Source organism: Sarcophilus harrisii, chromosome 1 (assembly GCF_902635505.1).
Source record: "Sarcophilus harrisii chromosome 1, mSarHar1.11, whole genome shotgun sequence".
NCBI classification, from domain to species: Eukaryota; Metazoa; Chordata; class Mammalia; order Dasyuromorphia; family Dasyuridae; genus Sarcophilus; species Sarcophilus harrisii.
In genome coordinates, this window is record NC_045426.1 from 583385730 (window position 1) to 583400082 (window position 14353).

Here is a 14353-nt window from a genome sequence, read left to right on the forward strand (position 1 = left end):
TGAATTAATCAGGAATGGACATAGTACAACATTTTGCCAGCAGGTGGCACTACATTGAAATTGCTAAACATTGTTTCATCCTATCTTTAGTCACTCAGTTGCAACAGAAACTGTTAATGTGTTTAGTGTATCAGTGTATACAGTGTGATTGAGGCGGGAGGAGGGGGGAGAGGTGTAGGTGGGAAGGGCAGGGGTAAGAAAGAAGGAGATGAAGAAAAGTCCAGGATGACCCCTAAGTTTTTGATCCTAGATGAGATGGAAAATAGTAGTTTCTTCAACAGTAATAGTAAAATTAGGAAGAAGGGAGAATTGGGGTTTCTGCAAAGGAAGTGAAAGAATCACTGGGGGGTTGGGATTTATTTTCTGACCTCATTTTACCAGATTCTGCAGTCACCCATCCCATCCTACTTTGTCTTTGTCTATACTTGTTGCTCTGTCTTGTCATCATGGTGCCTTGGTCTCAACTGCATTTCAGGTTTTCCATTTCAGTCACCACAGCTTTCCAGGATCTGCCCCATCTCGGGCAACGGTGTCTCAGTAACATTGGTGACATTAGCAGCATCAACAACAGTCAACTTAGGTCATTATTCCTTCTTCATTTTTCCTTCTGGCCACATGGAAGCAAATAATTGAATAAATCTCTTGCAAGGGCATAGGAGGGGAAAACAAAGAAACTTTGGCTTTTGTACAGCTCCCTCTACTCATTGATGTATAATAGTAATTGATTTTCTCTTGTCAGAAATTCCATGGGTAACTTATCCCTGACTGGGTTAAATAATCATTATAGAACCATAATTATATATCCTTGCCTCAGATAATTTTTTTAATATTTTATTTTCCCCCAGTTTCATGTAGAAATGATTTTTACCATTCATATTTTTTAAAGTTTTGATTTCCAAATTCTATCCCTTCCTTCATCCCTTCTCCCCTTTGTGAGATGATAAGCAATCTGAAAGAGGTTACACATGTGCAATCATATAAAACATATTTCCATATTGGTCATTTTGTATAAGAAAACTAGAACCAAAAAGAAAAAAAGAAGCTGAAAAATAATATGCTTTGGTCTATATCCAGATACCATCAGTTATTTTTCTGATGGTGGATAGCATTTTTCATCGCGAGTCTTTTGGGATTATCTTGTTGTGTTGAGCATAATTAAGTCATTAGCTGTTACTGTTTACAATGTTCTCCTGGATCTGCTTCCTTCACTTTATATCTGTCCTTGTAAGACTTTCCAGGTTTTTCTGGAACCATCCCATCAGAGAACTTTCACATAGAAATGGTGATTTAAATATACAAATCATTGTCTTTTCATTCACTTAGACATTTTAAGAGGAAAAATTACTGAAAAGTAAGAGACACCACCCTTGGAAGAAGAAAGAACCTATATTACCCAAATTGATATTATATAGGGCATTAAGTTCCCTAAACATAGTAAAATATTTTTCCTCTTCTTTCATTATGAGCAATTACATTACATATGTAATCATCATAACTGTGAAAACCAGGAACAGAGAGGAATCCTGAATCTCCCCCCCCCCCAAAAAAAGGCAAATGATCTTTTTGACTTGCTTATTGTATGATACAGAGTTTCAAGGTAGAAGGCACAATAGTAAAGAAGACAATAGAGGCAGAACTGAAGGAAGCTGAGTTTTCCTCTTCCTCTATTGCCATGGAATAAGGACTTCCCTAGCTCTAAGTCAATTAAGACCTATGTAGTTGTTTCTTTACACTGCTGAAGAGGCAGTGGGGTTTTGTCAAAATGTTGTTGTTTAGTGACTCCTTAAACTCAAAAGTCTAAAAAAAGAAAGTCCATTTATAGTTATTTGCAGCAGCAGAAAAGTCAGAATGCTTTTTTTTTTCTATTTTAAAGTTGCTGGTTTTCTACATTTTGTTGTATCTAAGGAAAATTGAATTTCCCCCTGTTTTCAAAACTTCATTTTGATTTCTTGTTTACCAGCAGATTCCCATCATAAGGCTCTTGCATACTTTTTATCTTTTAAAAATCTTATACATTTGATACTGTTACTTAGAGCAAACAAATATGTCTTCAGAATAAAAAAAATGTATTTGAATCAATTTCATAGTCACCCAAGGATAAGAGATATGTAATTACAGCAACTAGTAGGTATATACTACATACAAGTTGAAATTTTTTCTCAAAATAAATCTAGGCAAACAGAATACTCATTTAACAAGCAAGGAAAAAAGCTCTCACCTCTCAAGAGGTGAAAAAAGGAATTATAGCAAAAAGTATTCCCACCTTCTAGAGTGAATTTTGGAGTGGGAGAGCTATTTTCAGATAAATGTATTTGGTATTTATAGCAAATTGTACTCACATGAAAGAGATATGTGCTTCTGTTCTTTAAGGACAATTGAAAAAGAAATTTTTTAAAAGAAACTTCATTTCACAATTTGCTTTTATAATATATGCCATGTAATCCTACAAAAAAAGAAATTTTGAAATGACCCAATCCAACATTCCTTTGCATTATCATGTCCAAAACTTAGCATCTTTCTTTTTAGGATTGAGAAGTCAGAAACTTCCAAATGAGTAAAAAAGGGAACTAAAATAAAATCTAAAACCAAGGATGTTTGGTTAATATCCAGATTAAGTTGTTCAGATTAAGTAATATCCAATAGTAGTGGTGAGTAAGGAATGGAGAATTTTCTATCTATATGTAATATATACATATATGTGTAGTATATATTATTACACATATAATATATGTAATAGAAATCTGTAAGTATGTACATATATGTATATATAAACAATCTACATATATATATATATATGTATAAGGACACTATTAAGTCCCCTTTGATGTAAACAGGTAGTTTTATTTTTTAAAAGATTTTTGGAATTTTGTTTTTATCTTGTAGAGGGGCAAGGGCTGTTGAGTGAATGGATTACAACTCTTACGAAGTCTCTTATATACCGAATTATTCCAATTCAAGCTTTCATTTGGACTACTTCAAAAGCCCCCTAGACAGACAGCCTGGGAACAGCCTCTCTCCTAATTCATACTCTACATGGTTGCCAGACTGATTATTGAAACATAAGCCTCACCATATCAGTCCTTCTCTCAAGAAATTTCAGGGACTTCCTGTTAGTGCTAGAACTAAAGAAAATTCCTCTTGACATTTAGAGTCCTTCACAATATAATTCCAAACTATGTTCCTAGACTGATTATATATCATTTCCCCTCACACACTCTACTTTCCAGTTACATTGACTTATTTATGTTCTCTCCAACCTTCACACCTTGGCAGGGGCTATTCTGATATCTGAAATCTTCCTGGGCTCATCTTGGATTCCCAGGTTCCCTTCAAAACTCAGCTTCAGTTCTGCCTCATATTGTTATTCAGTTCTTTCAGACATGTCCACCTCTTCATGACCCACTATTTGAAGTTTTCTTGGCAAAGATACTGAAGTGATTTGCCATTTCCTTCTCCTGTTCATTTTACAGATGAGGAAACTGAGGCAAACAGTGCTAAGTGACTTGTCCAGGGTGACAAGATTTGAACTCATTAAGATGAGTCTTCCTGATTCTAAGTCCAGTGCTCTATACACTGCACCACCTAGCTGTCCCTAGAGACCTTTCCTGATTTCCTAATAGACCCCTTTCCCATTTCTTTTAATCAGATTGCTTCATATTGATTTTATGTGTGCTTATCTGTATACTTGTTGCTTCTTCCCTATACGTGCCTTGAGAACATTGACTTTGACTTTTGTCTTTGAATCCACAGCACCTAGCTCAGTGGCTGGCACAGAGTAAGTACTTTATAAAAATTTTTTGAATCAAATTGAATTGAAATTAGTTAACAAAGGGGAAAAAAGATTTAACTATATCATTTACATATAAATTATCAAGCCAGATACATTTCAGACTTTCTTTCTCCACTTATAATGCAGAACAAGACTTTGCTTGCAAATAAAATGTTCTCATATATCTCTTTCATTGTCCAGGTTGTGATTTAGAAAAATATATAAGTAAAAACGCAGACTTAGATAGAAGATGAGAGTTGTATTAAGAGAACCATCAAACATGTGTCAGCATTGGCATTTTACCAAAGATGGAGCAAATAAGTAACCTTGATTTTTTTTCTGGAGACTATTGTTTATGTTCTCAGGATAATTAATTATGGTAATATTTATGAACTTAATAACTTGGCTCTTCTTTTTCTTTTAATTCACCTAGTCTTATTTTTTTAATAATTATAACTTTTTATTGACAGAACTTATGCCTGGGTAATTTTTTACAACATTATCCCTTGCACTCACTTCTGTTCTGACTTTTCCCCTCCCTCCCTCCACCCCTCCCCCCCTGCCTCAGATGGCAAGCAGTCCTATACATGTTAAATATGTCACAATATATCCTAGATACAATATATGTGTGCTGAACTGAACAGTTCCCTTGTTGCACAGGAAGAATTGGATTCAGAAGGTAAAAATAACTCGGGAAGAAAAACAAAAATGCAACCAGTTTACATTCATTTCCCAGTATTCTTTCTTTGAGTGTAGCTGCTTCTGTTCATCATTGATCAATTGAAACTGAGTTAGATTTTCTCTTTGTCGAAGAAATCCACTTCCATCAGAATACATCCTCATACAGTATCATTGTTGAAATATATAATGATTTCCTGGTTCTGCTCATTTCACTTAGCATCAGTTCATCTAAGTCTCTCCAAGCCTCTCTGTACTCATCCTGTTGGTCATTTCTTACAAAACAATAATATTCCATAACATTCATATACCACAATTTACCCAACCATTCTCCAATGGATGGGCATCCATTCATTTTCCAGTTTCTAGCCACTACAACAGGGCTGCCACAAGCATTCTCTGCTAGTCTTATAATAAAAGACTCTGAAAGAGTGGAGATGCTTTCATTTTTTTGTTGCTATTTTCAGCACAAAAGTGGTGGAAACAATTTTTTTGGGAATACATGTTTAAGGACATAGTGCTGTCTCTCTTATGTCTCTATATGAATTTCCAGTCTTTCAAGCATTAATAATATCATGTTAATTTTTTCAAGAACTTTACTGACATTTATTGTATACAACAGATCCCTCTAGCCACAAAAAGAAATTGTGTAAATCAATAATAACCCTAATTTTAAAGTATCAAACTATTTACACATGTGATGAGTTTTCTAATTTTACTCATGGTTCAAAGCCCCATCTCATTTTCATTTCTTAAAGCCATTTTCCCTTATTTCTCTCTACTTTCTTGGGGCTTCTTTTAAATATACACTCATACTCATACTATTAGCATCTTTGATTTTCAATTTCTTTACCTGTAAAAGGGAGATTGTCTTAGATTAAAAATTTCTAAGACAAAATTTGATATGCAAAATTTTAGATCTGGGAACCATTTCATACATTGAACAAGATGCATTTTTCTAGTTATGAGGAAAGAAAAACAAGAGGAAAAGTGTCATTGGTTTAAATTCCAAAAGAATGCAAACTCCTTGAGGCCTCTTTCCATTTTTATCTTTTCATCTCTAATTCATGGCAAATAGTAGCCTAATATGTATTTATTTAATAGATTTGGTAGTGTTAAATCATTAAAGTTCAAGTTAGTTGTTATATAGGTTAATAGAATTGTCTTAAAGGATATTTGAAAAGACTGGAGTGGGGGAAATGGAAGACTATCCATGTACCTCTGCTGTTTTTAAGCCTGTTTTAACTCAGATGTCATTGGCCTTCCCTTAAGTGAGCAAAGGCAGGCTTGAGAGTAAACTACTATTTGACTGGTTCTATCTGAAAATGTATATCTTTTTTTTCCAATTGTTGTCGTGAAAGTAAAATCTGAATGTTTGGGACGAGGAAGAATAAAGCACAATTATGTAATTTAGGTATGTCCCCCAAAATACTCACTGTTATTGTGAAATGCTGTGGTGACTCAATTCTTGGCTCTTATTTCCCTCAGGTCTCTTATAGTTTTACAAGTCTATGATTCCCGATATTGTTTCATTTATTTATTCAACAAGCCATATGGTAGATTGGATAGAGAGCTGCCTTTGGAATCAGAAAGACCTGTTTTTATCAAAACCTGCCCTGGCACATATTAGCTAGGTAACCACAGACAAATCACCCAAACTTTATAAATCACAGATGAGTTGTAGGAATGTATTAAAGAATACAATTTTTCACTAGGAATTTCCTATAGTGATTAAGTCAAAGATCCAGGTGTGTGTGTGTGTATGTGTGTGTGTGTGTGTGTGTGTAAATATATAAATAAAACTGCTCTAAAACCTTCTCATATGGAAAATCCCTCCAATGACAAAGAATTAGAGTTCAGATGGGTGGTTCTATTATCATTGATATAGATAATGGCTCATTATAGAAATTTTATTAAGTTATTTCCATTTTGCATCCATTTATTGTCTTTCTAGTGTCATCCTTAAATATTCTGAGGATTATCTTATTTTCTCAATAAGATTATAAACTAATTGTTTTGTTTTTTGTAAGACTTTGCTTCTAACAATTCTCCCATCAGATTTTGCAAATGACTTTACATTTATCATTGGTGTTGCCTTTGGCTGCCTTATATTGCCAAAGAAATAAAGTGTTTCTTGATTGAGATAGGTTCAGAATTCTTTTGGCCTCCTCATTGTATCAATTGCTTTATATATGCTGAATTTCAATAGGTAATGATTTAATCCACATTGATGCATGCTCTTTTATTGACTGGATATTTCCTGTGTTGAAAACTCATTTAAATATGTCACATTCAGGCTTTTAAAATTATATTAGTTATATCTTCTCATGTTTATTTTTTCTTCTAATATATGACGATTTTGATCTTTGCTCCAAAATTAATGATCCAACCTGATATAGATAGCTGTTTCAGGAAGGATTCCCACGTTAGTAACCATTCATTTCCTATCTATTCAGACATAGCCAGTTAAATATTTGTGATATCATTTAGTGTTTATCATATCCAACCCCTATGCTTTTCTTATTCTTAATGTATAGGGTCTTGATGTTTGTAAAATCAATAAAACTTTGGTTTTTATTTCTTGTTTCTGAATCATAGTTTCATTGTACTTCCATATACTTGCCTAGCTTTGCAATGAAGTGACTAAACATTAAAATGTATGCTGGCTGAATTTTAAGGAAGTTATTCAATTCTTTGTAGAATTTCCATGTATTCTTCTCTGTATTAGGTTATAAACTTCAGTTATCTTTATGTTGGTTTTTTTTGCTTATGTTCTTAATAACCAAGTATCCTGTAAAATTATTTCTTGTTGCCTGAGTAACTACCACTGCCAACTTCTTTATTTGATGTACCGAGGGAAATCTGTGAGCCATGTGAAACTTCCTTGTACTTTCATGTTTCATTTATATCAAAAATATCAATACTAATGTAATTTGTTTCCTTTACAATTCCGTTAACTCACTTGTCATTAGACAGCCTATATTTAGAGTACCATCAGTTAATATAATGTTTATAGGCCACTTAAAAACAAGTGTGATACTTGATACCCACTGCTTCTTTTATCGTTTCTGTTAATCTGCTATCTGTATTTGTCTTAAATTATGTTTTAGTTACTGGCATTACTTACATTTACCAGTAACTAAAACATAATTTAAGACGAATACATTTCATACAAATCATTGTCCAGTGGGTTATGAAACTGAACCTATTTCTCTGGGTGGATTCCAAATTGCAAAGCACAAAAAAAGAAAACAAAATAAAAGAGAAAGGATGGGGTGGCTCCCAATAAGAAGATGAGTGTCAATATGATGCAGAGGTCAGGAATGTGGTCTACAAATTAATTTTCTTATTTCCAAGGATCATTAATATGTCATAAAGCTTTTCTAGTTGAAACCCTGGACCCTCCTGAATAATGGACATGGGATGGACTCCTCTGTGTCTCTCTTTCCTCTGGCTTGTTTCACATTCACCATGACTTGTAATGGAGATGATAGCTCTGGGTGTTTTGTTCACATGCCTGGAATTGTTTGTGTTTGTTTTCACTGACAGGGAGCAGAAAGAAAAATTCGTGATGAAGAAAGGAAGCAGAACAGAAAGAAAGGAAAAGGCCAAGCAGCACAAACGCAGTGCAACAACTGTGAGTTTGACTGGAAAACTTGGTATTTGCCATTAAGGACTAGGACCTCATTAAGGAAAGGAAGGCTAAGGGAGACTGTGTGATATAATGAATATGTTGGGATTAAGAAGACTTAGGTTCAGATTTTGCATATGACACTTGCTGATAGGGTAGTGGGAAAATTACTTATTATCTCAGAGCTGCAGTTTCTTTCCTTGTAAAATGGAGACAATTTTAACTTGCCATTTACTTCAAAGAGTTGTTCTGATGCTCAAATCAGATAATATATGTAATGAGAATTATAATCATTAAGATGCTGAAAAAAGAGTCTATATTAGAAAAAGCCATATATATATACTAGGGGTGTCTTGAATTTTTTTAGATCTTAGCCACCTACTGACTACCTCATCCCTGTTAAAGACATAATCTACATAGGATGGATAAATGGGTACCTCATATTTGTCTTAATCCATATTACTTTTTGGAGAAGCATTTTTTTTCTGCAGGAAGTTAATAAGTTTTATCTAGGGCTAGGGCTGTGGTTGGGATTTCTAAATCAAATATAAACTTCAATTACTAATAGTTTTGCAATTCTGTTCAGCCACTGATGGGAAATTGACAGCAATACCATTACAAAAAAAGAGTGATATCACCTACTTCAAGACAATGACAGACTTGGATTCTCAGCCTGTTCTCTTCATACCAGATGTTCATTTTGGAAACTTACAGAGGACTGGGCAGGTACGATGCATCTGAGATCCGTAGGTTATTAGTCACAAAACCTGAAGATAGCGGAAATCAACTATAACAATATATTGGTTTTTGTTTGGGGATTTGTTTTTTGTTTTGTTTTTTGTTTGTTTGTTTATTTTAAAGTACCAAACTTGATAAAAGGACATAGTTCTGTTTACTGAAAGTAAATTTTTCCTTTTAAATGAGGAAGGGAAGAGAGGAAGAGCATAAGAATAGAAATTACTCTATTAAGGATAAGAATAGACAGAACAATGAAAGATAAAAATGTTTGAAGACTTTTGGGAGGATTAAAAAAAACAAACTTTCTGATCCTTGCTGAACTGGCTTGATGCCATAGAATGCCACCTAGTGATAAGAAGTGAAGACATGACCACAGCCTTCCAACTTAGCACACTAAGGAAGTAGCCTACAAGTTCAGTATGGAAATCTGAACATTTCTCCATTTGTTTTTTCATTCATTAATTCCTGCTCTTCTCATAAGTAAGTGGGTCAGAATCCAAAGTGTCAAACAGATAGTTACTATAAGAAACACAGACTAATGGAATAATTTTAATGAGAAAAAAAATTCATTTTAATGAGAAAGAAGGAGTTAATGTGTACTATTTTTTTTTAACGATTCTTTGTCTTCTGGATATGTCTTCCAAATGTTTTAGAAACATAATTCTTCCTTACCAAGCTGATATTAGTGAAGATTCAATTATAAAGAGCCCTTTAAATCAAATATAGGAGCACAACAGTTCATACTGGGCCTTTAACAAAATAATCCTCACACCAAACCTCATTTTAAGTTATATGACACGGTAACCTTGTGAGTGAGAATTTAGAAATGGAGTGAAGAGGTTTAGAGTTGGCTCATGAAAAGAGAAGTATCAGTCTTTCAGAAGCAAAGAGCCAGGTTGAAACAAAACTTTTGCTTCTATTTTCATCATTCACCATCTTCATCATTTATCATTTTCATCATCATCCATTTCATCATCACCAGTCAGGTGCTCATTTATTAATCAGGGAAAATGTTTGAATGGTACAAAAGAATTCAGTATTTTTAAATAAATCATTAAAAAAATTTTTTTAATCATTCTTGAGTTTTTCTAAACCTATCTTAAGTATTGTTTAAATTCAGTTACATGACTCTGTATAGGACAGAAGTATATTATACACTAAAACAAAGAATGACTGTCCATGTTTGCAATCTTTTTGCCATCACAAAATCTCACTTCATGCTGTCTAAGACAGGGAACAATTGTGGGGAAATTGTCATTATTATTATTTACTAACAGTTCTGGTTTCCTGTTAAAACCCTAAATACTAGCTTTTACCTTGACAACTTACCTTTGTAATTTAAAAAGTCATAAAGCATTGTAAAAGGAAGAAAGACAATTTATTTTTTATGTGTAGGTCAAGAGTATGATTGGAGAAGATATAGTTTTGGGACCATTATTAAGAATTTGGGGATAGAAGGAAAGCAGAACATTTTGGCTAAACATGACCCCTTATGCCTATCGGTCCTCTACATCAAAGCAATGCTGTAGCTGCTACCTCTTTTGATTTCCCTAAACCCAATGTAATCAAAGTTCTGAGAAGATGAGACAGCAATAGCTTTAGAATATTTTAGTGATCACAGATACTAAAGCTGTGGTTCTTTAGACTAAACCCACAAAGTCATAACACATCAATTCTCTTGAGACCAACTTTCTTCAACCCTCAGGCTTCCAAAAGAAGCCTAGACCCTAGAAGCAACTGGGAAAGGAGCAGGGAGGTGAAGAACTGTGGTAGTGAAAGAACTGATCTTGGGCACATAAGCACAAACTAACAAAACAGGAAACAGTCAGAAAAATAAATTGTTATATTATGTAGCCTATATCACATACACATACACACACACACACACACACACACACACACACGTATATACACACACATAAAATATAGTCTGTAGATTACAAATTACAGTTTATATATTATAATCTATAATAGGTTAGTAGTATATTATTAAAATTGTATATACTTTCTATAGTATAGTATATATTATATATCACAGATTCTATTTTATATAGTATATATAAAATGGTATATATTATAATATAATAATATACTAACATACATTATTTATAATATTATATGAGCAATATGTATAACAAATATTATATAGTATAACATATATATAAAACATATAATAATCAATAGTTGGTAATAGCCTATAGATTATAGTTTACAGAAGATTATATAATCTATAGTTTATATAGTATATAATAGCTTATAGCAGATTAGCAATATATTAGTAGTATAGTATACATGTATATACTTCACTATAGTATATACTGCTATAATATTTATAAAATATTGTTTATAGTCTATATAGAGATATTATATAGTCTATTATTTAAATGTAAGCCATGAGCATATAATTGGTGATGTCAATAGAAGACCAACCTTTTTATGAAAATTAAGAACCATAGGAAGAATGATAGAAGACAAGAAATATAAAAGAAGCAAATAGGAGGAAAGAAGAGGAAGAAGAGAACAGTGGGAATTAGAAGTGACCAAAAATTTTAGAGAAAGTTTTGGCTTGGTGTCATGTTTGCAACTTGCTATCAGGTAATGATAAAGAATGATCAGTCTCTATAATTAATCTTCTCCCAAGCAGGTATTATTAGAGTGGTGACAAGTGTTTCCCTTTCACACTCCATGAACAAAGTTGGTGAATATGACTAGGAGGTACCTGTGATCTTTAGTGCAGTATTCACAGATAATGTTTTAAAATTGACAAATCTAAGAACATGAATAATTAGGATAAATAGACAATTATAACTTTTTTTTGTAGAGTGAGAAGACTCTTTTGGAAAAGGATGTTTCTCTTATTTACAAATTTATTTTGCATAGAGATGGACAGGTTGTCTGTTTATTGTTGAGTTTTTACCTAGTAAGTTATTTGACTGTACATTTATGACAGAGGATAATCTATCATCCCCTGCCACAAGGCAAGCTCATATCAGGAGCTTTTCTGTTGTTAGGGATCACTTCATTGCCCTATTTGATTCATTAAAATGATCCAGGCTTATTAGAAGGAACTTGAATCATCAAGAAAAAGTTAAATTATGTTCCATGTGCCCTATTTAAGATGGTAGGAAAGAATAGTGTACGTTTATAAAAGATAACAGTTAAAAAATAAAAGTTAAATTTTAAAAAGTCTAGCATTTAAAGGGATAACCTTTAGTTATCTGGGGAAAATATCATCATGAATAATTTATTCCCTAAAGCTTCAAGATATCTGAGGTTTTGTTATGGAACAACTTCTAGGCTTGCTAGCCATTATTAAGATTTGTTTCCAAACCACCACTGACTTTCCCTTTCCAGAATGCTGATGAGGGAGCAGTGACTTAAGCATTCTAGAATTCAAGTAGATTTAGTTGACAAGTAGATTGGGTATCAGATGAGAAGTGGATGACCTGTGCAAGCATCTTGTCATATCTCAGTTAAAAGGATCACAGATCATTAGGAAGTGGATGTGTAAAGTAGTCTTGTTTTCATTAATTTATTTGGTCCTGAAAGCTCAAGTATCTGTGGCACATATGATAATTTCTGCTTCACAAAGAGAATCTCAACAAAGGCAAACAAAACCATCTGAGTATTTGTCATAATTTTTTAATGATACACTGACATTTCTACTCTGCTTGTTTTTTCATGAGCATCATAATAAAATTGATTTTCCCTCAAACCTAATCTAGAAGGTCTCCTTGGTGATTAGGAAGACCATGTGCAAGTGTCAACTTGCTCAATTCAAATGCAACTGACTTTGGGCTTTTCTTGTTGAGGAATGTCAGGAACCTCTGTTCTCCTTGAGGAATAATCTAAGAAGCCAGCAGTTGATGCTCTGGGTCCAGGGGATATGCCCCTCCTTCTGTCCATGTTTTCATTTTCACCCCAAATCACAGCTGATACAGAAGTCAATTCCTTCAGGTATTGATTTTTAAATACATTACTCACAGAGTATACAGACACTTACCCAAAGTCTCTTCACTTTACCATTTTTTGTGGCTTACAGACCTTGTTCTGTAAAAAGTCTCCTAACAAAGCAAGTAATATCTGGACTAGAGTAGATCTGAAACAATATTTGTTTAGAATTCTAGGTAACATAACCAGAACTACTTTGGATAAACCCTATAAGAAAAGATAGTTTGAGATAATCCATTTAAAATAATTCTGTACAGTATAAAATATTTAGGTTTTAAATGTTTTTTCATTAAGATATAATTTTTTTCAGGGGGAGGGTAATTATTATCGTTCTGTTTAGATTTATATTTAAAGAAAAACATGTATACATGCTATGCTTAAGTTTTGCCTTTTATGAGAAAGGGGAAGAGAGAGAATTTTAGGGAAGATTGAGGTTCACACAACATATTTTCATCTCTCTTCTCTGAATGATGTTCTTTCAGTTGGGATAATAGGGCTGGGGTAAAGTAAACCTGTTTTTTTTTTTTTTTTCTGCAGGCATACTACAACACTGATGATGAACGAGAAGGGTAAGACATTTAGTTCTTTCATTTCAAAGCTTGGAGGGAAATAAGGGACAATTAGTTCATGCCAGTGAAAATGCTCCATCTGTGTATTTCTAGCAGGGGATGGAAACTCTCCAACTCTTGCTTTTGATTCCCAGTTTTGATGGAGTTGATACTAATGACCATTTGGGAGGCAAGCCTTTCCTCTTCTGACTCTTATATTTCTTATTTTCCTCTCTAACTTGGGGTTATTGTGGTGTTGTTATTGTTTTATCCTGGATGATCTAATTTCTCAGCCTTTCTTCTTCAAATAGAATCTTAAAGGAAAATGAAGAGGCAGCAGAGAATGTGATTGTTCTGAATGGTATTTAGATTACATTGTAGATTTCATCAATTATTTATTTGGTGCAAGGCACTGTGCTAGGTGCTGAATCAAAAAGATGAAAAAAAAAATACAATCCCTGGCCTCAAGTTGCTTATGACTGACACTTCATGGTACCAAAGGAAGACAGGAAGGAAGGGAATCACTTGGATCTTCTGCTCATCTAAGCTCATCCACCCTACTTTATTTGAGCATGGGATAAGCATTTGTCATTCCTGCACAATCAGAATGCCAAGTACTTTATGAATAATACTTCTTAAAATGCAAATAGTCATTAGATTATCTTTAACATCTCTCTCACATATAAGCACCCTCCATTTCAGGGATATTAATTAGTGAATTGTGGGTGAAGTAGAAAAGAGGATAAAGTAAAGTTAGAGAGTGGAAATAGTCTTAAGTATTTTTATTTGTCACTAAAAAACAAAGGTACCTGTCTATTTCACCCATGCCATAGTTTAATTTTCTGTTCTACAAAGGCAACAAAAGCAGAGAAACTCTTCTCTTTCTGCCAAGATCCTGGGCAAGTGAACTTAGTTCTTTGCCCTTTTAGGAGATTCTAGACTTTCATTGATGACTGTTTCCAGGAAGTCAGTAAGAGAGTGGAAGGAGCTTCACTTTTTTTTTTTTTTTTTTTTTTGAAGAGAGGAAAAAGCAAGTAG

The 14353-nt window shown here is 33.5% G+C and overlaps 1 protein-coding gene across 3 annotated transcripts in view; it reads left to right on the forward strand.

The window, feature by feature from the left end:
• Positions 1–14353, forward strand: part of GRHL2 (grainyhead like transcription factor 2) — a 208946-nt gene that overhangs the window by 170659 nt on the left and 23934 nt on the right. For all 3 annotated transcript variants that reach the window (XM_003760308.4, XM_023496425.2, XM_023496424.2), the window contains exons 10-12: positions 7997–8084; positions 8665–8804; positions 13305–13336. In XM_003760308.4, coding sequence (XP_003760356.3) covers positions 7997–8084; positions 8665–8804; positions 13305–13336 — 260 coding nt within the window. The remainder of the gene's footprint in view (positions 1–7996; positions 8085–8664; positions 8805–13304; positions 13337–14353) is intronic.